This window comes from Ailuropoda melanoleuca, chromosome 4 (genome assembly GCF_002007445.2).
Source record: "Ailuropoda melanoleuca isolate Jingjing chromosome 4, ASM200744v2, whole genome shotgun sequence".
Classification (NCBI taxonomy): Eukaryota; Metazoa; Chordata; class Mammalia; order Carnivora; family Ursidae; genus Ailuropoda; species Ailuropoda melanoleuca.
In genome coordinates, this window is record NC_048221.1 from 129,972,706 (window position 1) to 129,998,962 (window position 26,257).

General features: G+C 48.7%; 1 protein-coding gene and 1 long non-coding RNA gene across 3 annotated transcripts; both read left to right on the forward strand.

The window, feature by feature from the left end:
- The first annotated feature begins 317 nt into the window (after nt 1-317).
- OSR1 (odd-skipped related transcription factor 1) lies at nt 318-7,590 on the forward strand. Its single transcript, XM_002914993.4, has 3 exons — nt 318-630; nt 5,203-5,905; nt 6,662-7,590. Exons 2-3 carry the CDS (start codon nt 5,238-5,240, stop codon nt 6,795-6,797), a joined length of 804 nt encoding a protein of 267 aa, XP_002915039.1. The 5' UTR covers nt 318-630; nt 5,203-5,237; the 3' UTR covers nt 6,798-7,590.
- Nucleotides 7,591-10,388: 2,798 nt separating this feature from the next.
- LOC117802050 lies at nt 10,389-20,596 on the forward strand. 2 transcript variants are annotated; one of them, XR_004625080.1, is made up of 4 exons: nt 10,389-10,836; nt 11,850-12,013; nt 14,666-14,784; nt 19,353-20,596. It is a non-coding gene; the product is annotated as an uncharacterized LOC117802050 (long non-coding RNA). The 2 variants fall into 2 exon arrangements; XR_004625079.1 differs by having other exon boundaries at nt 10,389-12,013.
- Nucleotides 20,597-26,257: the final 5,661 nt, after the last annotated feature.

Below are 26,257 nucleotides of genomic sequence, written 5' to 3' on the forward strand. Positions count from 1 at the left end.
GGACCGCGAAATGTGCAGTTTCAGCCTGCTCTCATCCGCTTGAGGCTGTTTCTTCCAGCACGCCAGGGGTGCCCTCGTGGGCCTAACAATGCAAAAGGGGTCGCGCCGGACTGAAAAGCAGGGGACCCAGGTCCGGGGAGGCCGGGGCAAAGTGAGCGGAGCTGCCTAAGTCTGCTGCCCCGGTCAGCAAAACTTTGTCTCTCAGTGCGCAGGCGCAGGGCAGGGTTGGGGGACAGGAGAGGGAGGGGAGGAATCCTGAGGCAAAGGGAGGAGGGAGGGAGAGAGGGAGGGAAGGAGGGAGGGAGGAGGGTGGTGGATTAAAATAAGTAGGCGGCTCGGTGCTAAGGGATGAGTGAGTCGGAGCTCGGTCTCTCCCCAGCAAGTTCTCAGCCGCTCCCGGTTCAGACCCAACCTGGGAGCCGCGAGCGGGGCTCACCATCCCCCGAAGGGCAGGACTCCGGGGCAAGTCGAGCGCTCCCGCGTGTCGGGCGCTCGGAGTCCCCGCAGCCGGAGAGGGGCCAGGACTCTAGAGCTCCGGGGGTGCCTGTGGAATCCAACGCCTCTGGCTTCCCGGGTCCCCCGCAGCGGAGCCCCAGAGACGCCCTCAGCCCCGGACCTCCGCGGAACAAGGTAACTACAGCCCTGGGAGCCCCTGCTCGGCGAGGGGAATGCGGGCAGCACTCCCGGGTCCCCTGTCACACTGCGGCGGGTGTCTCCTCTCTCTGGGTCCCAGAAGGAAGCTCCTCTCGCCAAACGAAGGCTGCAGGACCTTTGTGAAAGTGAGAGCAGCTGCAGCCCAGGGTGGTTGGGGGTGCTGGTTCAGGGACTTCCCGCGCGGGGTCTTCGGCCTCTGACCTCCGGGGAATGAGGGGGCGGGCCTCCACTACTGCTCCTTGCGCAGACGGGCTCCAAGGAATCCGCGGCGAGATGCCCGCGGACTTTGGAAGTCAGCCTGTGGGCCCCCCTCTAAGAAACCGAAGAAACTTCAGCGGGCACAAACTTTCCCGAGATGCACGCCTAGCCCAGTCTGACCTACTTTAGCTGACGAAGAAGGAAAAGAGAGTGGATGGATGGCCAGGGCCGCAGCCGACGGCGCCAGGGACAGGTGCATGCCCCAGCCAGGTCGCGCTTTCCGTGCAAGTTTTTTGTTTTTTTTTTTTCTTCTTCTTTTTTTTTCTTTTTCGGAGTTACGCTCAGGTATCAGGCCGGCTGGACCGGGAGCTCAGCGCCGCGTGCCTGACCCAGCCTCGCACTTGTGCTCTGACTTTGGGGTGTTCTCTATAGGATAATCGCTCTGTGTAGTCAAGGCCTGGGGAGTAACCCGCAACTGTTTCGGTATAGGGAGGCGTGAGGGGGGCGCGAACACTACTTCCCAATGGGAGACCCACACGCCTAAGTAGCGGAAACGCTATGGGTGCCGTGAGTGTCTCCGGTTTGGGGCTTATAAGGTTAGGATTCGTTTCCTCCCCTGACTGTCCCCTAACTCAGCCTTCGGGAGAGAAGAGGGAAGTCGGAGGACATTGGAAAAGAGGTGAGGGGCTGCCTGCGGAACTAATTTCTTTCCCGAAATGTCTCTGATCAGAAGAATGAAAACCCACATGCAGTCCTTTTTCAGCAGCTCGCGCAGTAGCGGGATAGGCTCTCAGGGTGTAAAGTAACTCTGAGGGTTTCTTTGTTGCCACAATTTGGTAAATTTCAACCGGGCTAAGAGCTGCGCGCTGGCTTTTGGGAATAGAAACCACGTGCAAAGCTAGTTCGTCTCCAGGATCACGGCCTCCTAGAGAAGAGAGGGTTGAGAGGGACAGGGGACGGCCAGTGGGTTGCTGTTCTATCCTAGGCTCCTCGAAGTAATTGCGATTTCATTAAGATTGGGGAACAGATCGCTAAGGACACAGCGGGCTTTTAGATGCCGCGGGATGGCCTCCTAGCCGAAGGGTTCGTTCGATCTCGTTTGTTGGGAGAACTCAACAGAAGTATCCGGTGGTGGTTAGTCCTCCCACCAGGGGTCTGGACGCCTGTCACCACGAGTGTGTTGGGGATTCGATGTCAAGGATGATTTTCTGGGGCTGCTGCTGGGCTCCTTCAGGCGCAAGCTCGTGGAGCTCGCTCCGTCCTCATTAATGCAAGCAGTTAACTCGCTCACGCTCAATTAGCCCCGAATAAACCACTTTAATAGACTCTGCACACTTCGTTAATGCCCTGCGTAGGGCTGGCTGCAGACCTGAGATTGGCGCTCCACCGCGCGAGGGAAGCAGCTCCGACACTGCGCAGGGGATCCAGGCTCGGAAGCGCGAATTGCTTTTGCTGCGCGTAGTCGGGATCTTTACCCGCACCTCCTAGGTCCCGAGGCTCAAGCTCCTTGCCAAGCGGCTGCCTGGCCCGGGGAGAGGTGTTTCCCCTCGCGTTTAAAAATCTAAAGCATTCACACAAGGGTCCCCGGGGTCAGGGCAACGGGACCCGGAGTGGCTGGGAGTTCGTGCATCCTCTCGGGTGGGAGAGGAGAGTGTGAGACTGTTTTTCTCTTAGTTGACCGCCTGAAACCGGATCGCGCATTTGGCCCATTCTTGGTACTAGTGTAAGGAGCCACGTTTCGAACGAATTTCGTCCCCAGGCAAGTCGTTGGGGAGAGCCTGGGGAGCCCTGGCCTCGGAATGCGGCAGAAAATAAGAAACTGGCTGCGCAGCTGAAGAAAATAAATTGAGTGTTGGGGGAAACAAGATCGGGCAGATAGCCCGGAAAGGTTGGCTCCCAAGAGCAGTGATGGCTGCAAACGCCCCCTCCCCCTATGGAGCCCCAGGTCTTCTCGGCTCCTGGGGGTAGGAGAGGAAAGGCCAGGTTAGTAGCCTACGTTGGTGCGTTTCCCACCGGGGCACCGAGCGCGCTCGGGCCCTTGTGCAACTCAGAGCCCCACCACTGCCACCGCTCGCTTGGCCCGGGATAGGCCAAACACCGAGAGGAGCAAACACGAGAGGAACAAGCTGAGGCCCCGGTGGCGCCCCTCGCCCAGGGAGCCGGAGATAAGGATCTGATTTCCAGCGCCTGGAGGGAAAGAAGAGGTGACATTAAATCAAAGAGCACTCACCTCGCCTAAGTCTGGGCCAACCTTTGAAGTTGGCAAGTCTTCTCTTTCTCCCTTCTCCTTCCTCCCTCCTCCCCAACCCCAAAGGGCCGGCTTTCTCTCTGGCCCACTTCGTATTTTGCCTTGCCATGTCTTAGCGCTCTGGGATGATCCCCATGCTCTAGGATCACGGGGCCACTGGTGATCCAAGCAGCAGAGAAGACTGGTCGGAAGGCTCTTCCACTCGGGTGGGCACTCCTGCTCCCGAGGCATGGTCACCGCAGGGTTGTGCCTCCCCTAGCCCTGAGGCTGAATTAATTGCTGTCTTTACCCTGGTTTTTCAGATGATTGCTAAGTAACTTGCTGCGGGAAATTTCTGCAGGCTCTCGGTGTTTTGCACCTTCCGCCCCCAGCAGAACCTCTTTCCCTACCCACTGCTATTCTGGCAGTGACCTCTCTGCCAGCTTCCAAGGGAAAGTGTTTCTGGGTCAAGATTGTCCTTACTCCTTCCTGAACGGGCAGGGCACTCTCCCATTAAAAGCTCTGCTGTGGTGAAAGGCTGTGGAGTCTCCGACTGGGCCTTGTGGACTTGGGCTGAGGGTAAGCTAGGCTAGGGAAGCTGTTGGGGGAGGGGGTCAATGTCTGCCCGTGGAAGGAGCAGAGCAGTGGCTGGCACAACTCAGGGAGGGGGACTTACTGAAGGTTAGAAGAGCAAGTGGATGAAGAGAAGAGGGGGAAATGAGTGGTAAAGGAAGAAGTGGGCAGCAGGGGATTGAGACAAGCAAGAAGGACTCCCCAAGTACCCTGCTCCCACAGTGATTTCTCAAGTAGCCCCCAGCTCAGAGCCCAGAGAGTTCAGCACTTGAGCCTCCCAAGACCCCCCATGTACTTTCTACTTCCCTTCTCCTTTTTATTTCCATTGGACAGACTGAAAATTAGGAATGTCTGGGAGGCACAGAGATGAAAGGTCTCTCTGCACAGCCCTGATCTGTCCATGGAGGCTGGAGACCCTGACCACACAGGCTGGGAGATGCCCTTCTGTTGGTCACTTCAGCTTCCTGGCCTTGCAGTCGGAGGGGCAGAGATCAAAGTAGCCGAGGCCCAGCCTCAGTGCTCTAGGCCATGGGCATACCCACCTGCCCAGGTGTCATGGCACATGGAAACATCCAAAGAACCCAAAGACAATGCCCCCCCCTTTTTATGGGGTAGGAAGGGCACTGAAGCTCCCTTGTGTGTGACTGCAGATGTTTAAATGAGTGAATGAATGTGGGTATCAGTGTCCTGGCTGAAACGAAGGTGATCCCCAGGGGCTAAGGTAAGGAGTCAGTCCAAAAGCAGAGAGGGTGGTGTCAACAGGGCTCATTAATACTGAGGCAGAAAAGATGACATGTGAGGAGAAAGATGACATGTCGTCTGGAAGCCAAATTGAAGCTCGGTTACTAGAGCTTTTAATGCACAGGAGCTGGGAGACACAGAGATTTGTGTGTGTTCGTATGTGTGCTGTCTCTCTATGAGGCCCTTCATGGGTTGGTGCAATCCCGCGTGTGTGTGTGTGTGTGTGTGTGTGTGTGTGCGCGCGCGCGCGCTCATGCACATGGGCGTGTGTAACCACGTTCGGACCAGTTCCTGCATTTTGTTGAGTAGTATTACACTGATCATCTCAGTTTATCTTTGCACCTTGTTGTCAACTGCTTCAGAACCTGTGAATCCGTGTTTTTCTGTCATTGTGCATTTCTATGTTTGTTTATCTGCATATGAATGTTTAAGTGTGCTTCCAAGTTCCTGTTCTCTTTGCAGGAGAGTGCAATTCTGTGTTGAGTCAGGCTTGTGTGGATGTAAATTTCCACACACCAGTTTCCCTGTGCCGCTGCCTTTCTCAGTGCTCTGGACACGGGAGGCCCTCACTTAAGTTGGTTAAGTTGCATAGGATTTAGTTTCCCTGCTGCCCATTTGGAGGGAGCCCTTGCATAGACCTCCCTTCCATCTTCTCTGTGAGGGCAGTGGGTTCCCTCAGTGGGGTTTTAGACTCCCAGCATCAGCTCTGGGGGACAGAGAGGGTGTGGCTGGGCTGGAATTCAGAAGGAGGGCGACCTACCCTGAGCTTCTCTTTTTCTCTCCCTTCTTTTTTCTTCTTTCCTTTGTAGATTGAGTTTGAGAATCCACTGCAACTACCACCACAATGGGCAGCAAAACCTTGCCAGCGCCAGTGCCCATTCATCCATCCCTGCAGCTCACCAACTACTCCTTCCTCCAGGCAGTGAACGGCCTGCCCACAGTGCCCTCGGACCACCTGCCCAACCTGTATGGTTTCAGTGCGTTGCACGCTGTGCACCTGCACCAGTGGACGCTGGGCTACCCTGCCATGCACTTGCCGCGCTCCTCTTTTTCCAAAGTGCCTGGCGCCATGTCCGGCCTGGTGGACACACGTTTCCAACTGCCCGCCTTTCCCTGGTTTCCTCATGTAATCCAGCCTAAGCCCGAGATCACCGTTGGAGGCAGCGGCCCCTCTGCACTCAAGACCAAGCCACGCTTTGATTTTGCCAACCTGGCTTTGGCTGCCACGCAAGAAGATCCATCCAAGCTTGGCCGGGGGGAGGGTCCCGGGTCCCCCGCTGGTGGGCTAGGCGCCCTCCTGGATGTAACCAAGCTGTCCCCAGAAAAGAAGCCCACAAGGGGACGCCTGCCTTCCAAGACCAAGAAGGAGTTCGTCTGCAAGTTCTGTGGCCGCCACTTCACGAAGTCCTACAACCTCCTTATCCATGAGCGGACACACACGGATGAGCGGCCCTACACCTGTGACATCTGCCACAAAGCCTTCCGGAGGCAAGACCACCTACGGGACCACAGGTACTTGGGTGGCTCCCCAGAAAAGCTGTCTGTCTCTGTCCTCACCATCCTCCTCCCTAATGAGGCTGTTCTTGAGCCCAGTTCTGGCTCCATGCATCACAGTTTCTGAGAAATCTCTACCGTAGCAAAGGAAGCCCGACAAGGCTCAGGGGTAGGTTCTTGGAGCATGGGTGGAGAGAGCATGGGAAGAATAAGTCAGGTCTCCATGAGCTCCAGACAGACAGGCACAGCTTCCTAACTCGTTCTTCCATCTGCAGCGCTGTCCAATACAAGTTTCTGCAGTGATGGAAAGTGGGACCCATGACCCATGTCACCACTGAGCACTTGAAATATACAACTGGTGTGACTGCAAGATTAACTTTTTAATTTTAATTTTAATAACTACATGTGGCTAGTGGCTGCCAGCTTGGACAGCAGAGCTCCAGCAAGTTGTCACCCCCTCCCAGGTCCCCTTGTTCACCTTTGTTGTTAACCCAAGCCTTATAAGGAAACCGGGCTTGTCCCTCAGGGGAAGGCAGGGATGGGCCTAGCTGGACCTGTTGACGGATCTGATGGATCAGACATTGCCTCTGGGTTTCTTTCACCTCCCTAATCTATCCACAAACTTCGCATTTTGCCCACTCCACACTAGGTACCCCCCACCTCCCCCCTTTCTTTTGAGGGCAAGCACTTCATTGCTATGGGAGGGGATCTTGGATAACTGTTTATAACATTACATCATTTTGCAAAGATTAATTTCGCTGTTTTTGCTTTCAGATATATTCACTCCAAAGAGAAGCCTTTCAAGTGTCAAGAGTGTGGGAAAGGATTCTGCCAGTCCAGGACTCTCGCTGTCCACAAGACGCTACACTCACAGGTGAAGGAGCTCAAAACCTCCAAGATCAAATGCTAAAGAGAGCCTCCGGGTCACCAGTACCCTAGGTCACGCTGCCCCCTCCTCCAGAGGGACCAGAAGCCGAAGGCGACTCTGGCGGGCAGCGGGAGGGGTTCCCGGGATCTTCCCCTATCCCAAACTTGTCCCTTGGGTCCCGGGCGCACGCAAAACTTGAGAGCCCCGCCCCGAGCCGTGACCCCAGCCGCCCGGGCGGCTCCCCCAGGACGCGGCTAAAGTCTTGGCCAAAAGGCGGTACTCACGTGGCGGAAGGGAAACTGCATTTAAAAAAAGACGAAAGCTCCGCGGAGCCGCAGCGGCGCCTCTCCCAGAAGTATTACTTTTTCTATTGTTATTTTATACGTTTTCTTTATTATTTTTTTCTTTGACCATATAAGCTTGTAACTCTGCCTGCGGAGAGAGAGAGGGGAGAGGGAAAGAGGTTCTGCGCGTTCGCAGCTTCCACCCCCTCCTCCCGTCCCCACCCCACCCCGGGAGCCTGCAAAAGTGTATCCATGTATCTGCTTCAGCAGCCCGGCCCTGGGACCGCGGGGCCACGGACGCCCCCTCCCTGCTCCGCCGCGCCGCGCCGCCGGTCGTTGGCCGTCGGACTGGGACCGCGGGGCGGGGGGCCTTGGGCCCTGGGGCTGGAGGGGGCCCGGCCTCAGGCTCCCCTGCTCTGCCACCCAGTCACCACCAGCGAGCAGCCGGCTAGGAGCAGGGCGTTGTATTGCGATTGGCACTTTATGCTGACCATCGGTAACGGACATTTATCACTGGAGTTTTTTAAAATATGAAATAAACGGTTATTTTACAGGCATTGCAGGATGGGTATTTTCCCTCCCAAACACAGGAAACTGGGCGGCTCGTTTCCTGGAGAGGAGGTTTCCCTACCCGCTCCAATCTGTCCCACTTGCCGAACCCCGGCATTATTGAGGTGCTAGGATTGAGATGGGTGGAGAAGCCTCCTCTATCCCTGTGTTGGTCTACCTCGGATCCCGTCCCAGGTTTATTTTCTTACTTCACTCCTCCATTTCGGTCTTAGGTCTCAGGGTCCTCACTCCTCACCTCCAAAGGGCTGGGAGTTTATAAAGAAGCCGAGAGCCTGCGGCTAGTACATCGGCCGCGAGAAATCTCAACGTCTCCAGGTGCCGGGGTCGTATAAGGTCCACTAAGGGAACAGAATGTCACCCACCTTTCCGACCAAAGGCTTCCGTACTGACCTTCTGCATCCGCTCTGGGGAGGGAAGGGGGTGCCTTCACAGCCTCAGGACCAGTACTGTCCCCTGGGCCCCAATACTCGGCTACACGTGCACAATCGCCGCTGCCTCCCCAAAGCCCCAAACCTACAACCCTCCCTCCACTAGGATCCCCCAGACGCAGTTCTCTGGCTGGGGTTCGTCCCCTGCCCGGAGCAGGGCTCCACGCCCGCGAAGATTCCCTACAGTTTTTTAAAGCCTTGTTAGGAATTGCGGGGGCGGGCGCCCTGGGAGGCCCGGGAAGTTTAGGAAGGGAAATCTGAGCCCGCCCTCCACAAGTTGAACCTTCCCCGGGGCGTCTAGTTTTCCCACAATTAGAGGCCAGGCCGCCGGGGGCTCTCCTGCTTGGGGCGGGGCGGGGCTCCCCAGCTCCAGAGTCCTGACCGCAGGGCGGTGCAGGCGGTGGCGCCCGCGGCCTTTCCCAAGCCGAGCGCGCGGCCTCTCGGGCTTCTGTGCCCGGCTTTCAGCGGCCGCGTAGACGGCTTGGTCGCGCTTCCCGGCCGCGGGGACCCAAAGACCCAGCCTCAGGCAGGGCCCGGCGGACTGAGAAAGGAAGCCCGGGCAGTAGGAGTTAAAACGCTCTAGCCTTTCATTGCACCATCCCCACCTCCTCCGGGCCAGCCTCTCCGCCCAGTACGGGCTTGAACTTCGCGGTTCCGGAGCCCAACTTGCCCCTGTGGCCTTGCCTGGGCCGGCGCTGATGAGCCCGGCCCTCCGCGTTCAGAGCCACGCTGCCCCCTGCTGGACAGGCCTGGGCGGGCGGCCCAGGACTGGGGCACTTCACTGTGTCCTGCAGCACAACCCATCTAGAGGAACTCTCTAGATGAACTCTCCGCTACAGGCCCTGTCCACCACTCAACTAGATGTCTGGTCTTGCCCTCAAAACTTTCTCGACCCGTCCCATGGCCCACTGCTAATGACTGTCCGCTGCCGGGTTTGAACCGGCCTGGGGGATCTCCTGCAGCGGAGCAAGATCCCAGCCCTTCTTCCCCCAGCTTCATAAGGACGCTCCCCAGGAGAGAAGTGGAGTCTGGATGCCAGAGAACGGTGATTTCTGGGAGCAGAAGGAAGGGTTAGTCCGTGGGTTTTGGGCTTCGACGGCTTTAGCCCAGCCAGTGCAGGCCATAGTAAGGTGTGCGCACTTGGCCATGGCTTATGTTAGGGCCCATGGCAGGAGCCACATCCGTTCCTTTATTAGCTCCGTGAGGTCGGGGGAACGTGGCTGTTCTAAGATGACGACAGTACCTGGGTACACGCGGCCGCTAGGGAAAGCTTTGGGCACCTCCGAGGACCCGTGAGAGAGCCTCCCTCAGTTTCTCCGCTCTTTCTGGGCTTCCATCTTTCTCAAGGATTTGCTACTGCTGCCGCCCCCGCGGCCTCGCGTTAGCCGCCTCCCACTCCCCCAGGACATGTAGAGCCCCCGCAGTTAGCTCCACCCCAAGGACCTCTCGAAGCTGTGAAGTGCGGAAGGTTTGCAGGCGAGGTTTTTCCATTCTGGCCCATCCCACCTCTGGTAACCTGAATCCCCTTCCTTCGGTCCCTCCTAGGTCCTGCAATTGAGAGACTTTCTATACCAAGTGTGCGTCCTTAAAGGATAGAGTCCCAGCACAGGTTTTATAGAGAGTTCCTGGAGTGGGGCAGGGTACTGTCCAAAGAAAGACGTCCACTGACTCACAATGCCTCCACCTTGTCCTACTCTACCAATGGCTATCATCCTGATGGACCCAGAAGCCACTTCTCAACGTAGCTCGCTGCGTCTATACCCTGACAGTGATTTCATGGATTGTGTAGTAACAGCATGGCAAATGGAAGGGCAAGCTGGGGCTGCGGGCCCCCAGACACCACACAGGCTAAAATTCCCAGACAACGTGGTTGGGGGCAGTTTCCAGCTCCCATTCTGGGTAGCAAGAAAACGCAAAGAGAATGCCTGAAATGCTTGGGTGGGTATTATTGCTTACCCACGCTGCAAGGGGACAACTCCCCCCCCCACCCCCGTTACACCCCTAGAAGATCCCATTCTTCTCTCTCACCTCCCCCGATCCCAGTCCTCAGACATTAAACTTCTTTGGTCTCAGGTCCCCAGCGTGGACTTAGGTCGGTTTTCGGGAGTGAGGGAACGGAGAGGAGAATTCAGCTGGGGTCCTCCCTCAAGCTGCTAGGCCAGCTGTTCCTGTGAGGGGCAAGGGGCAGGTGTGTGCTACTTGGCTGGGCTTGACCTCTTTGCTAATGGGTAGAAGGCGCAAGAGACCTTCGAGGCAGCCTGGAGCTTCCTAGTGCTCGCTCTGGGAGATCATTAGCACTCTGGGGGAAAGAACAGCTCACAGAGGCTTCTCCCCAAGAGGAGAATGTAGTCAGGGGTCTGGGGCGTAGGATGGGCCGCTTTTTCCTGCGGCTCTCTTGGCCGCGGGAGTCAGAGCTAACATAGGGTCATGGGGAAGGGAGAAATGAAGTGGATTAGTCTAGAGCTCCTTGATATCACCTCAGCTCCAAGAACGTGCAACCTGTGACAGCACACCCAATGCCACCCCTGGAATCTTGGTGTCTCTAGACGCGGCTCAAAGGCATCCCGCCCCACCTCCCACAGCACTAGGGCCCTGTGACGTCACACGGGACTCTGGCAAGATAAGCCAGGGCTCCGCCAAGTCTACAGCGGTATCTCATTTGTGCAGTTCGATGACGTCACAGACGGGCGGTGATACTACGGCTCCCACATTTCCCGGCCCCGCCTTGCGAATCCGGCCAGAAACGCGCGGAGAATTCGTTCGTTCCCGTACAAGAGAGTCCTGAGACCCGAATCGTTGGTAGGTGCCCCGAGTGAGGGAGAGCGCCCCGCGGCGCTCCCCTCCGGAATCTCGTGGCTTAGAACGCTCTCCCAGCCCGGAGGGTTTCAGTGCACCCGCTGCAGCAGGATACTAGCCCCGCCCACGTTGCCCAGTCCAACCCGCCGCTCCCAGCACTGCGCATGCTCTGCGCGCAGGCGCAGAAGGAACTCGTCGCCCAGCCCAGCGGGCCCTGGAGTTCACCTTCCCGCGGCGGTAGTGGGCAGTAGACGCGGACTGCTGTGTCCCGCTTTCAGGTGTAACGAACGCAGAGTACCACTGGCCCAGCGGGCGCATCCTACTATCGGCGTTTGTGAGCACTAGAGATGTTAACGCCGAAGAGGGCAGCTCTGGGTTAACGCGGGCTAGAGACCCTTGGAGTCCCTGTGGTGCCTCGAATCCAGTGCTGCCCTGGTCCGACGGAGGTCCGTGGGATTCGAGCTGAGAGGGATGGTGCGGCCCGCCCCTGCCCTAGATCCAGTGCGGCCCAATCTTTTCGACAGGGCCTTTGAGGCAGAGGTCTTGGTCTCCTGTCCAGCGGATTCGTGGAGGCACAGGCTTGGTCACCCACCCCGCCCTTTCAGCCTGGCTTTCTGGGCCGCTGTGAGAGCCAGACTGATGGTTGGGCCCAGTTTGCATATGTTTCAGATGAAAAATTCACTATGGGCGTGAGATAGGACGAGGGGGTCAAACCTCATGTCAGTGGCAGAGGACGAATTCAAAGTTGCGTTGCCTTTGAGGCAAGGGATTCGAAGACCCAGTTGTAGCTTTTCCTGCCACTTACAAGGTCAAAGTCATACATATTTTCTCAGTGATTTATTCACCACTAGAACCAACAACTGGGCCCTAATGTGTTGCAGAACAACTTTGGCATTTATGAAACACCATGTAAACGTATTAGAAATGCTTTTCTCAGCGTCCTGAAGTAGCCTGCCTCCCAAGCTGCCTTATTCCTAAGAGAAACTTCTTCCCGTCTTTACTTTCTCATCACTCAGAGATAATGAAATGGAATGGAAGAAGGAAATCACCTGGACTGGTGGTCATGGAACTTCCTAGAAAACTTGAAAGAAGCCACCTTTAACTGCATGGAGACAAATGGATAAATCAGTTCACAGATTATTGTTATATTTGGTTGAGAGAGGAAGGTGGGAGACAAAATGTAAGTGCCCTACTTACCACTCCCTGGTGGCATATGCCTAGGGAGAAAAAAACAACTTGGGGCAGACAGAGGTGTCGGGCAGGGCCTATATATGTGGCAGGTGTGACTGAAAAGGTGGTAGGGGGTCTTCCACTTTGCGAACACACCCAACTACGGTCTTCTTTGGATTTGTGTTTCTTTGATTTCTACTAGAGTGTCCATAGCCTAAAGGAAATATAGTTGTACAATGTTGTTACATGGACGGATCTGCAGGACTGTTCCTCTTACCCAGCCACCTGAGCCCTGGCTATCTGATACCACTCTTGGCCATTTTTCTTGGCCAATGCTAGTTCCAGCTCCAGCGATTAGAAAATAGGACTTAGAAAAGTGGGATGGATGAATGATTGGAGTGAGTTTTGTTTCTTATTTCTGTTTTTTAAAGATTTTATTTATTTATTCATGAGAGAGAGAGAGGTAGAGGGAGAAACAGGCTCCCTGCAGAGCAGGGAGCCCGATGTGGGACTCAATTCCAGGACCCCGGGACCCCGACCTAAGCCGAAGGCAGACACTTAACCTCCTGAGCCACCCAGATGCCCCTGTTTCTTATTTCTAAGCATGGAGTTGGCTCTTAGCAGCTTAGCCATCTCTGGGGAGGTGTAGGCATAATTAATTTTTAATGTTTGGTTTGATTGAACTCTTGCTTGTGAGATAAGGAGTTTTGTGGTTACAAGGGCAGGGATGGGTTGCTATTTGTCACTGGTAGGAGTGGGTACCACTTGGAGACTGTAGGTAGGTAGTGGCATGAGAAACTTTACAGGGGACATGGAGTAAAGCTAGAGGAGATGGGGCAGGAATCGCTAGATTCTTCACCACTCAAAGGACCAGAGAGGGAAAGTGAGCTTCCAGAGAATCCAGGCCTTGCCTTAAATCATGAGGTTTACTTGGGAGCTTGGTTCACTTCTTATTAACCTGGGTCAAGAGCTGAACGTGTCTGTGCAGAATTCAGACTATCTTCAGTATCTTGCAGCATGCATAGCTCCTCCTGTAGGTCTGCGGTGGGCAGAGAACCAGGGCGGGTGTGGTGCCGTAGCTGTCAGGGACACTTTCTATTATGGCCTTGTTAGACCAGCCCACACTGAAATATCTGAGCAGAGCCACTCTAAAGTGAGTCGAGTGGCTCAGAGAGTTCTTGTTAACTGTTACAGGGATCTGTGTGCCATAGATCTATCTCTTAAGTCTCCTACTATATTCTTTTTAGCTTTTCAGTTTCTTTGTCTATTAATTCCTAACTTTGGTACTTTAGTGTGTTAAAAATTCCATGATGGTAGAATTGTTTTTTTTTTTTGTTGAAGTTCTAGTATCTATAACATGTTCAGGTTTGTCCCTCCTTCACGGTCAGCAGTACTCATGGGCGATTCCTCAGTGGGACACTGGGGACAGTGGCAGTGACCGGGGCTTTATCACTTTGGGAGAAGTGTGAGGGCCTGCTAGGGCTTCTCCAGGCAGGAAGCCAGGCAAGCTTTTGCCCTGGCAAATGATGCTTTATTTTAACAATCGTAAGTATGTATTTAACTAGGGCAGGGAGGATTAGGAGTGTTGGGGGAGGGCACTGGGTTTTGATATGTTTCCTCAGCTTTCTTCCCCCATATTTTAATTTAAACATTTCCAGTCATACAGAACAATAGAGAGAAATTTATACTGAACACTCAATCATCCACCACCTAAATTCCACAATTAACATTTTACTATACTTGCTTTATCACATTTTCTTCCACCACTCCATCCCTCAAACATTTTTAAAATGAAAATTTATATACACACAGAATAATTGAAAGAATAGGACAAAGAACACTCCCATATCTTCTTCATAAAGTCAACAACTGATCATGTTTTGTTATATGTCTCTCTTGCTGTCTTTCTTCCTGAACTATTTGAAAGTTAGTCTCAGACTTCATTATGTTTTAGCCCTAAAAAATTCAGCGCACGTATTTTAGGAATAAGGGTGTTACTCTATATTACCAAAACATTATTATCAATAATAATTTTGCCTAATATCAAATGTCCCATCTACATTAAAGTTTCCCCCAATTTTACCCCATTTGAATTTTTAAAAATCAGAATCCAAAGTTTTTCACATTGCATTTGTAGTCCTTAGCATCTTTTAATCTAGAATAGTTCTGTTTTTTTTTTAAACTTTAATTTGAATTAAGTATAGATTTACAGGAAGTTACAATGATAGTACAGGGAGGTTCCACATACCCTTCATCCATTTTCTCCCATGGTTACACCTTGCATAATGATAATACAATATCATAACAAGAAAATTGATATTGGTACAATGATTGCATATAGCTTTATGCTATTTCCCCACAAAAATAGGAATAGGTAGATTCTTCTAAGTACCACCACAATGAAGGTACAGAACTATAAAATCACCACAAAGATCTGCTGGTATCAGTGTTTTAGAAGTTTGAGTGAATGTTGAAACCTTACGTCCTATTGTGGACTGAATGTATCCCCCCAATATCCCTATGATGAAATCCTCACCCCCAGAGTGATGGTATTAAGAAATGGGGAGGTAAGTAGGTCTTGAGGGTGGAGCTCTCATGAATGCTATTAGTGCCCTTATAAGAAGAGTCTTGAGGGAGCTTGCTGCCTCTCTCTCTGCTTCAGACCATATAGGGGGACACAGCAAGAAGACAGCCATCTACAAACCAGGAAGACGACTCTCATGAGACACTGGATCTCTTGACACCTTGATCTTGGACTTCCAGGCTCCAGAACTGTGAGAGGTAAATACCTGCCCTTTTTAAGCCAATGGGTCTGTGGTATTCTCTTATAGCTGCCTGACCTAAAGCACCAACTTCTGAGCCCTTTTAATCCTCCCTGTTGATGACAGAATATTCTTAAATATTTCCTCTACATACACTGACATCCAAGTCATACAATGTCATACTTGTTGCTTTGACCATCAAACGTAATTGAGACAACTCGAGAGGGAAAGTCTGTTGTATTTAGCCATATTTTTGCATTTAAAATTGTTTTGTTTCCCTTCCTCATATTTTTAATTTCCTTCTTCTTTCATATCCTCTCTGTTTGGAGAGCTTTTTAAGCCATTATTTTAGGGTCAGTCTGGTGGTGAAAAATTCTCTTAATTTGCCTTCATCTGAGAGTGTCTTTTTTTTCTCCATCATTCCTGAAGGAAAACTTCACCAGGTATAGAATTCTGGGCTGACACATCTTTCTTTTCAGCACTTGAAAAATGTGATGCTTTTTCCTATTGAGAGTTTAAACAATTCCAATGATTGTATTTTTTTTAATTCTGAAATTTCCATATTTTTAAATATATTCTGTTTCTTTGCGGAGACTTTGTACTTTTCAGCTGTTGCAAGGGTTCATAATTGTTCATTAAATTATTTTTATGATGGCTGCTTTCACATTCTTGTTGATACTTCCAATATCTGTGTGATTTCGATGTTGATATGTGTTGATTATCTTTTTTCTTTCAAGTTAAGGTTTTCCTGGTTCTTGGTCTGACATGTGATTTCCAATTATACCCTTAAAATTTTTGGTATTGTGTTATGAAACTCTGGATCTTACTTAAATCTATTTCAGTAAGTTTCCTCTGACTGGCTGTGACATGGTGGGAGAAGGGGTGCCATTTCAGTAGTACCACATGGGGGTCAATATCTAGGACCCCCACTTGGCCTCCCTTGGCACCCTGGGAAGAGAGGGGTGCCACATTGCTACTTGGTAGAGGTGAGATTTCAGGCTCCCTGCAGGCTAGGCCTGCACTCACACCACCTAGGCTAGGAGGGGAGAAGTCCTTTTTGTTCTTCCCACTTGGCTTCTGCTGGGGTAGGGTGAAAGGCCTTGTTGCCTCCGGGTGATGGTGCAAGTTTGGTTGCCCACTCAGTCTTCTTAAATACACCTGGCTAGGGCAGGGAGGAGCCCCCCCTTTGCAGGTGGACAAAGACAGAAGTCCAGACTCCTCATTCAGTCTTTCCTGACAGGTAGTCTATGGCCTCTTGAATATCTTGTTGCATAAGTGGACTGGTATTGGCCTTATGGAACTATACACTAAGGGACAAATTTCTCCACAAATTCCCATTTCCTGGGATCACTTCTTTTATTGTTCTAACATGATCCCAGGTTGCCACTCTAACGTACTGTGGTGTTTTCAATTTTGTAATACAAAAGTCTCACTTTATGTTTTGACATAAAATGCTCTGGGGTGGGATTTTATTATAAAGTTACAGAACTTGCCTACTCTCAACTGTTGCCGGGTAGGGTCCTTGTGGATTAAAAAGAAGAGTTGATATATTTTTTTTTACCCTATTCCTGTGTCTGGTATTCAGGTTATAGTTTTTAATACAAATATGTCCATAGAATTTTAAGCTTTGTTAAATTTTTGAGAATGGTATTTCAGGAATCTGTCTAAATTTTCCTAAAATATTAGGTTAGTTTCCTTCGTTGTCCAAATTTTCCTAACAGGATAGGATTTTTTTTTCTTCTTCTTGTGCCTTACAGATTTCTTAGTGTTGCCTTGGTCAGGGAGAGAAATAATTATTAAGGCAAAAAACTTCTCTTCAGTTAATATTATTTATTGACTAAGACCTATGACTTGTGCCCGAGCACAGCATAAGTGTGAATATCATGTAAATTGAGAGCAGTAGTTTTTGCTTTTTCCAGATATAGGCGGTTACAGCATAATGTTTACTTCCATGAGTCAGGGCAACTTAGATAGATAACCCAGATAAAAGGAACCGGGAGGCAGGAAGCCTGTGTCGCAGCACACATTTCATTGCTGAACTTTGTTGGGTCGCCTTAGTCAAATCCTGTAACCTCTCACGGCCTCAATTTCCTTACCTGTCCATGAGAATAAAAGTATTTATCTTTTCTGACTTGTACAGTTTTGGTCAGAGAAAATTTAGAGTTTTGCCATAAATATAGATAACATGGCTAAAGACTATCCACCTCTTTTTATTTAGTCTTAAAAAAGTTTCTGTAAACACTCCTGGCTTTTTGGCTTCTTTTGGTGTCAGAAATGTCTTTGAGCAAAGAGAATTCAAAAAGTGCTTGGGATAGCCATACATGTTTTTTCAGACTTCATTGCCATGGTTGACTATGTCCATTTTTGCTATGAGTGAGAAACCAAATTTATTTTTCTCTCCTGGATATTCTGATTCTTTAGTTGCCCGGCAGCTGGTTACGTCACCCATGCAGAGTCAGGCAGAAGCCTCGTACGTGGTTTACAGAACCGTGTAGCAGACTTACGTGGGTCGAAATAGCTGTAATTAGAAAATCAGCCTCACATTTAGGAACTACACGGAAGCATGTGGCTATACCGACTTGTTCTGGAAGCACAATAAAGTAAACAAACTGGTCTTGAAGTAAGAACAATTACAAAAACACAAATTTTGAAAAAAATGAACACAAGGATTTGAATCATAAATATTTATTTCTAGAGAAACAAGGCAAACTCATTTCAAATTTCAGAGGAAAGCATTCATGGTAGTTAGACCACACCAACCATCCTGCTGTGTTGACGTGGGGATTTCTGCATAAGGCCATCTGTAGGAGGCAAGATGCCCTGCGGTCACCCCCATGGTAGGCAGGATCTCTTCTCCTGTCTTTGGACTGCTTCTCAGATGTGGCAAGGAACTAACAAAGAATTCCTGTAAATTTCATCTACTGTTTGTACTCTTAAGAGTCTGAAATTAGGGAGTGAGCCAAAGCCAGCTCTGACAGGAACTTGATCTGTGGACCTTAAGGTCATTTTGCAGTTGGTTGCAGAGCACATGTTTGAATGGCAGGAAAAAAATGTAAAGCAATGTTTAGAGTTTTCTCTCTGTGTGTGTCTGCTATTGGCTTACTTCCCTGTCACTTAAATTACTCTGAGCCAAGTAAGGGCCAGAAAGACGCGGAGCATGAGTATCAGTAAGGATCTGTTAGTGTAGCCTGAGGGGGCCAGGTGGAACCCATTCAGACTTTTCCAGCTCGTTGGTTTCATTGTTTCCTACAGTGGGTGATTGTCTTCAGCCTGCTTGGCTAGCACCAGGTCCTTTGAGGTTCCCAGGAAATCCTCATGTAACTGTGTAGCCAGAAAGTGGGGTGCACAGCGGGCTTGATGTCTGGTGTGTTCCTTGGTGCACACTGTCTTCTGGCCGGGGAGGCATTTCTCTTAGTGATGAACAGAAATTGCCTTAATTGAAAGTACGACTGTTGGCAGGATGATTTCAGAGTCTACCTTCCTTTGAAAACAAACCCTCACCTGCTCCCCAGGGGTCTGGAATCCCTCATTTTCTCATGAGAACCCTTCCTTCCTTAGTGAGAGCTGATGTTGAGATGCAGACCTAGGAGATATGCTAGGAGGAGATATTTTAGAGAGCTATCATTTACTGAGTCCTCACCATATGCAGAACACTGTGCCAAGAGATCCACGGATCCCATTCTCATTTTTTTTTACATGAGGAAATGGAGGCTGGAAGTATACATTTGCACAAGTGACACAGTGTATTTAGAACCAGCCTTCAATTCCAGGTTCTTCGGACTCCAAAATCCGTGCGCTCACAAGACCCTCTACCGCTTCCCTGCACTTGAGGTGCACCGAGAACTCTAAAGTTCTGAGTGCCCTGCTCAGAGGAATGAAGAGTGCTGGGCTTTTACCTTTCCTGGGGTGGGAGAAACTAGGTAAGAGGGGTGGGCTGAGAAAGCTCTGGGCCTCCCAGGGGGTGCTGAGCACAGCCAAAGAATGATGAAGGCCAGGGTCCTAGCCTCCACCTCCAAGCACGAGGGAGAGGCCCTGTCCCTGCTGCATGGAGCAATCTGCCAAGGGTCTCATTCAGGATGGAGACCCTCCTTGGAGAAAGGGGAGTGGGAGCCTGTGGCTGATCCCTGCCTGCAGGAGAGCTCTTGTGCTGGTGTGCCATCAGGAGAGGGTGTGGCTTGTTTGAGGGGGACGGTGTGGTGTGTGAGATGTTCCTCTGCCTTTCTTTTCATTTCACTACAAGCTGTAAGCCTGAGTAATGCTGAAGCACATCAGCTGGACATGTCAAGGACAGATGGCAGAGTGGAGACAGAGGCTCAGGTGGGTCTCTGGGTGCTGTCCTGATGGGGCACGGCTAAGACAGTCAGCTAACCTTCAGGGGTTCATCTTGCGGTAGAGGCAGCAATGATGAGTGCGGCTAAAATACAGCGTGAGAAGGCAGTAAGAGGAGCTGAGGTCGCCCAGACTAGACTCTTTCCTGACATGCCTCAGTCTCTCACCTCCACAGTCTGGTCTGGGGGTCTCTCCCAGGTGCTCATATGGAAACCTCACTCAGCACTTCTAACGCTGCATCACCATCGTCTCTTCTAGGTTGCAGGCTCCTCGAGGACCCGGGCCAGTTCTGTTTGTCTCAGCTCTCCCTATGTCTTTGACGGCACCTGAGCCCGTGAACATGTTCCTAGCCGAGCGGGAAGCTTGAGAGCCTTGGCCCAATTAAGGCCAAGTGAGGAAAACTTCATGCGAAAACAAGTTTTCTGTTAACTAGCTGTTTCTTGAAAAAGCCTCCTTCCGATCATTTGAGAACCATGTGTGTAAATTGAAGTAGGAGGAACTGTCCATTGCCTGAGTGATAGGGGCTGGCTGGAAGGGACTTTTTCAGAAAAAGGAACAGCAGCTTTGCTCTGGCAAATCCTATATTACTTTTTCAAATAATAATCTGCTAGTATGAAGACTATACCTTTTACTTCCATTTTGCCTTGTGTTTAAATGAAACATTTAAAATGACATTCTTGAAAATTGAGAAGGCAAATAAAGCAGTCCTGCTAATTTAATGAAGACCAACCTGTAAATGTAATTTTATGTCACCCACTCACGGAGGAACCTGGTAACTAGAGGGAAAGGAGGGGGCACAGGTGTGTGATGACTCATCCCAAGAGTTCAGGACTTTTCCTAGTTTTCTAGAGCATGCAGGGTCTCTGCAGAGGAGGGGGGCTCTGCTATTCAGGAATGAGCCAGAAACCTTAGCCCTGTGAATTGTCCCTTCCAATTGTCTTGTCTGTCTCCACGATGAGACTGGAGAATGGCGTGGCTGTCAGAAAGCACTCATCCGCCTGGGTTGGTGAACATCTCCCTCTGGTACTCTGTGCCAAGAAGTCCGTATTGAAGGCAAATCCGATGCCCTCTGTGGTATGCGGCCTATCTACAAAGCTGGTCAGAGTGCAGCAAGGGGAGGGCGGGTCTGTCCTCCCGGGCGTCCTTTCTGTAATCCCCTTGTCACAGCCACCTCCGAAGGCTGCTCGCCTGGACAGAGGGGCCGTGATGGGCAGCCTGTCAGATAGCTTGTGAGTGCATTAGCAGGATTAGCGGAGAAGGCTAATGTTGCAGCGTTCCCCAAGTTCATTCACAGCACCTGAGACTGCGCCGTTCAGCTGCTACACTGGGCAGCACAGGCTCCGGAATTCACGTCACATCAAGGACTGGCCCTGAAATGGTCAGACACACAACAGCCCCACGCGTTTGAATTGGGTTTATGTATTATTATTTCACAACAGAGCTTAATTTATAATAGTAGTCTAAAGATGCTAAGTATCCTTTTTTCCATCTGATTGATAAACTAGCTGAAATACTTTAGTAGCCCCTCAAAACCAGAGGCTTTGTTCTTGGCAGTTTGTTGAAGTATTGCTGATTTTATTTCTGCTTGTTAAAGTAATATACCCTCATTTTGGAAAAATTGGGTCAGAAAAGTATAAGGGAGAAATTTAAAATAGTTCTTTTACCAGATATTACCTCTCCTGCCATTTAGATGTATTTTCATGCAGTCTTTCTTCTATGCATATCAAGTAAAATTGTGATTCTACTGTATACTTGGTTTTGATTCCTTTTAAAAAAACAAATATTATATCCTAAGCCTATGCCAGTTTTCTTGCACTTTTAATGAAAACACCTATTAATACCTTGTGGAATATATTTGCATTCGTTTTTTATGGATGTGTAATAAATTACCACAAACTCAGCTCTTTAAAATAATACCCATGTATTAGCTCACAGGTCTATAGGTCAGAAGTCTAGCATGGCACGGTTGGGGTCTCTGCTCACATCTCAGAAAGCCCAAATCAAAGTATCAGCTGGGCTAAGTTCTCTGAAGGCTCTGGGAAAAATTGCCTCCAAGCTCTTTCTTGTTGGCAGAGTTCAGTTCCTCAAGATCATAGGGCTGAGGTCCTCTTGTCCTTGCTGGTTGTTGGCTCAGGAACACTCTTAGCAGCTGGAGGCCACCTGTCTCCCGTGACATGTGGCCCCTTTGATCTGCAAACCAGCAATGGTGCATTGCATCCTTACTGAGTTTGGACTCTGGCTTTTTCTGTGATCAACTGGAGAAAACTCTTCAGTTTTAAAGGGCTCATATGCTTAGGCCACACCCACCAGAATAATCACACTTTAAGGACAACTGTGTCATATAACGTGACCTAATCAGCGGAGTAAATGCCATCATATTGATGGTCAGCGGGATTGTGCAGGGCATGCGTACCAGGGTGGATAAATAGTGGGGCCATCTTAGGTATCTACCTACCAGAATGTTTTCATTTCTTTAATAGTTTCTTTGTTTTAAAATTAGCTGGGTTTATTTTCGATTTTTTATTATTGTAAGTGATGTTTTTGGATGAGCATCTATCCTATGTTAATGTGATAGCTGAAGAATGATATTTTGTTATTTGCATTTTTGTTTCTAATGAAATTCAACACTCAGTTTTGTGTGTTAACTATTTGTCTTCTTATGTGAATTGTTTCTTTTCTTTTTTGGGGTTTATTTTCTAATTAATATATAAAGTTCTTTAATAGTAAGGACATTATAACCTTGCTAATTTTGTTACAGCTATTTTTCTTTGTGTATTTTTCGATGTACCAAGGTTTTAAATACGTATGTACACAAATCCATTTATATCTTCATTTCTGTTTTTGCCTTTGATGTCATATTTAGAAAATCCTTTCGCACCTCAAGATTTTAGAAATATATTGGTTACATGTCTCCATTTTGTAGATTCATTATTTGTATGTAAACTTTAATGTACATGGGATTTATTTTGATATATAGTATGAGGGTACATATTTAAAAATTTCCCCCAAAACTTACTAACCAGTAGCCTAATATTTAACAAATATCTCATCTTCACTGATTTCAAATGCATTTTCATACCTGACCTTTTTTGGTGGCTTTTCATTCTGTTCAATTGTTCTGTTTTGCAGGCTGGTGCCAGAGTATGCTCTTTTGGTTATTGTAAATTTAAATGCATTGAAATGTAAATTCCTCCTTGCTTTATTTAGTTTTTAATATTTTATTGGCTCCTTTGCCCTAATGATTTCATGAATTTCTGGTGGAATTTTAATTTGAAGTGTATTAACTTCATAATATTTACATTGAAGAAAGGATGGTTTTGCTATATATAGTCTTCCCATTCTAGCAATATAGAATGTCTCTCTCTCTACTTATTAGAATTTCCCTGCGTATTCCTCAGGAACATTTTATTTTTCTATTTTAATAAAATTTCAAATTTACAGCAGATTTGCTAGAATATTACAAATAATTCTTTCCCTGAACCATTTGAAAACAAGTTGCTGGAAGACTTCAGTGTGTAATTCTGACAAAGAAAGACTTTCTATACTACTATCGAAATCGAAATCAGAACATTACAATCTGTGTGACACTGTCATCTCACCAGAGATCTCCTTCCACTAGCGTGCGCTGCCATGGCTTGTAGAGAAACAGGACCCAGTCCAGGACCGCGGGTTGCATTTAGTTGTATGCATCTTTCATCTCTTTCAACCTCAGTTTCTCAGTCTTTCCGTGACTTTCATGACCTTGTCACTTTTGAAGGTCACAGGCCAGTTATATGGTAAAATGCCCCCATTTTGGGTTTGCCCAACGTGTCCCCATGATTTGATTTGGATCATGCCTTCTTGGCAGGAGTGTCACATAAGGAGTGGCATTAGTGCATCCTATGAGGAGACACGCTGATCTGTCCAGTTCTGGTGACTCGACTTTTTTTTTTTTTTTTTATATATTATGTTAGTCACCATACAGTACATCCCTGGTTTCTGATGTAAAGTTTGATGATTCATTAGTTGCGTATAACACCCAGTGCACCATGCAATACGTGTCCTCCTTACTACCCATCACCAGTCTATCCCATTCCCCCACCCCCTCCCCTCTGAAGCCCTCAATTTGTTTCTCAGAGTCCATAGTCTCTCATGCTTCATTCCCCCTTCTGATTACCCCCCCTTTCTTTATCCCTTTCTTCCCCTACCGATCTTCCTAGTTCTTATGTTCCATAGATGAGAGAAACCATATGATAATTGTCTTTCTCTGCTTGACTTATTTCACTTAGCATTATCTCCTCCAGTGCCGTCCACGTTGCAGCAAATGTTGAGAAATTGTTCTTTCCGATAGCTGAGTAATATTCCATTGTATATATGGACCACAACTTCTTTCCAGTCATCTGTTGAAGGGCATCTCGGTTCCTTCCACGATTTAGCTATTGTGGACAATGCTGCTATGAACATTGGTGTGCATATGGCCTTTCTCTTTATGTCTGTATCTTTGGGGTAAATACCCAGTAGTTCAATGGCTGGGTCATCTATGACTCGACTTATCAGTTCGTGTCTGCCAGGCTTTCCCACCCTAAACTTACCCTTTTCCCATTTGTAATTAATAAGTGTTTTGTGGGGGAGAAACTTTGAGACCATACTGTTGTTAAAGTATTTTAAGCTTTGTTCGGTATTTCTGGAATCAACATTTAGTTCAGAGCCAATTTTGTCCCACTATTGAGGAAAAAACCTTGCTTAGTACTCTGCCTGGTGCTCCATGAATTATGAGGTTTTCTACTTTGCTGTGGCAACAGGAATTATTTCCAGTTGTGAATGAACTCTGGGGCTTGTTCTTGCTGACCCTTTCCGGTGGTTCTTTCCCCAGCCTTGAGTGGTTCCCCGACACCATGAAAATGTGCGAGAGACTCCCCAGATCTCGGGACTGCTCTTTCTGCAGCTCTTTCCTTTCTGGCCCTCTTTCCTGGGAGCTCACCAGAGTTCCTTTTCTGTTCCAACTCAAGAGAACCTGGGCTCTGTCTGGACCCTCCCTCCCAGTCCCAAAGCCTGCAAACTCTCTCAGGGCAACAGTAGGGCTCACCTCATTTTTTCCTGAGATTCAGGAATCGCTGTCCCTGGTTGCCTGGTATCCTATGTCCTGAACACCATTGTTTCATACATTTTGTCTGGCTTTTTAGTCCTTCCATGCAGGAAGATAAAAATGGTCCCTGTTACTCCATATTGACTGGGAAAAAACTACTTATGCATGTTGGACAAGTGAAATGCATCATTATTTTCCAGGTATTTATTAAAATGTAGAAATGTGCCCCTCTGCTCTAAATGGCCCTGGGATGCTGAGACTTTTTTAAATGTCACTTGTCGTAGTCTTGTCTTCTCCTTCCTCAGCTACTGCTCGCCTCTGCTTGTCAGCTCCATGCCTGCTTTCCAGGGTGTACGCATCACCGCTGCTGTAGGGCAGTTTCTTAGATGAGGGTCAGTAGGTTCTAAATGAGTGTCTGAAGATCTCTTCTAGGAATTAAAAATGTGAACTGTATCATATGTATTTGCATGGGGCACTTTTTTGCTTCCTTCCTGGTCCTTGGCCACAGTTCCGTGGTCAAGTCTGCTAAACCACTGCTTTCTGGATACACGAGATATAATACACTTCGGAGCTTTGTTTGGGAATTGTGCTTATTGGTGTGTCAGGGGTGGGAGTGGGACTATTGCACCCTTGTTGGATCATAGAATATTTCTGTATTAGTTTTCTAGGGTTGTCATAACAAAGCACCATGAACTAAATGGCTTAAAATGATAGAAATGTATTGTTTCCCAGTTCTGGAGCCTACAAGTCTGCAGTCAAGGTGTTGGCAGAGCCATGCTTCCTCTGAAACCTGTAGGAGAATTCTTTGTTGCCTCTTCTTAGCTTCTGGTAGTTTGCCAGCGATCCATGGGGTTCCTTGGCTTGCAGCTGCGTAACTTCATTGTCTGCCTTCATCCTCACATGGCCTTGTCCCTGTGCGTCCCTGTGTCTTCAAACGGACATCCGCTTATAAGGACAGGAGTCATATTGGATTAGGGACCCACCCTACTCGAATATAATCTCATTTTAATTCAATTAATTACATCTGTAACAACCCTATTTCCAAATATGGTCAAATTCTGAGATATATTGGGGGTTAGGACTTTAGGATTTTTTTTAGGGGATACAATTTAACACTTAATTGTTGGTATAGAATATTAGGTGACCTTTTTAGTGGAAACTTATTGAACACCCAAACCGTAGGCTTTGAACCAAAAGCAGATGACACAGGTGTCAGCTAAGATTGGGAAAGCTGGTTGGGCTAAGGGCATGCTAGCAGGGAGTCCTGTGCCAGGTTTGACTCTTAGCTCCTGCAGATAGGAATGCAGCGACATCAGTATCCTGGTGTTAAGCCCGTGTCTGAAATTTCCTGATGTAAAATACTTTGCCCAAGCTTTGGCTAGTGGCCCCCAGCCTCAGTGAGTGCTGCAGACAAAGGTCAGATCTTAGAGCTGAAGCTTCTCTGACAAATGGTCATGGTAGCAGTGACCATGCATAATATTAGGAAATCTGCTTCCCCCTCTCTGAGTCTCTCAAATGTACAATACAGTATTTTTAACTATAGTCACCGTGCTGTATGTGTCCCCCAGAATTTCCTCATCTTAGAGCTAAAAGTTTGTCCCCATTTCTCCCACCCCCAGCTCCCAGGAGCCACCATTCTATTCTTTGTTTCTATGAGTTTGGCTTTTTTGGACTACACATATAGTGAGATCATACAGTATTTCTTTGTATGACTTATTTATTTATTTCCTTAGCATAATACTCTCAAGGTCCACTTATATTGCTACAAGTGGCAAGATTTCCTTTTTTATGGCTAAATAATATTTCACAATATCTCTCATTTTCCTTTTTTATGGCTAAATAATATTCTATCATCTCTCTTCTCTCTATCTACCTATCTGTCTATATCACATTTTCTTTATCCATTTATCTGTTGATTGTCATGATTGTCATGTAGGTTGTTTCCATGTCTTGGCTATTGTGAATAATGCTGCAATGAACATGGAAGCACAGATTATCTCAAGATAATTTCATTTCTTTCAGATATGTATCCAGGGTGGGATTGAAGGATCATATGATTTTTCTATTTTTAAATTTTTGGGGGAACTCCATACTGATT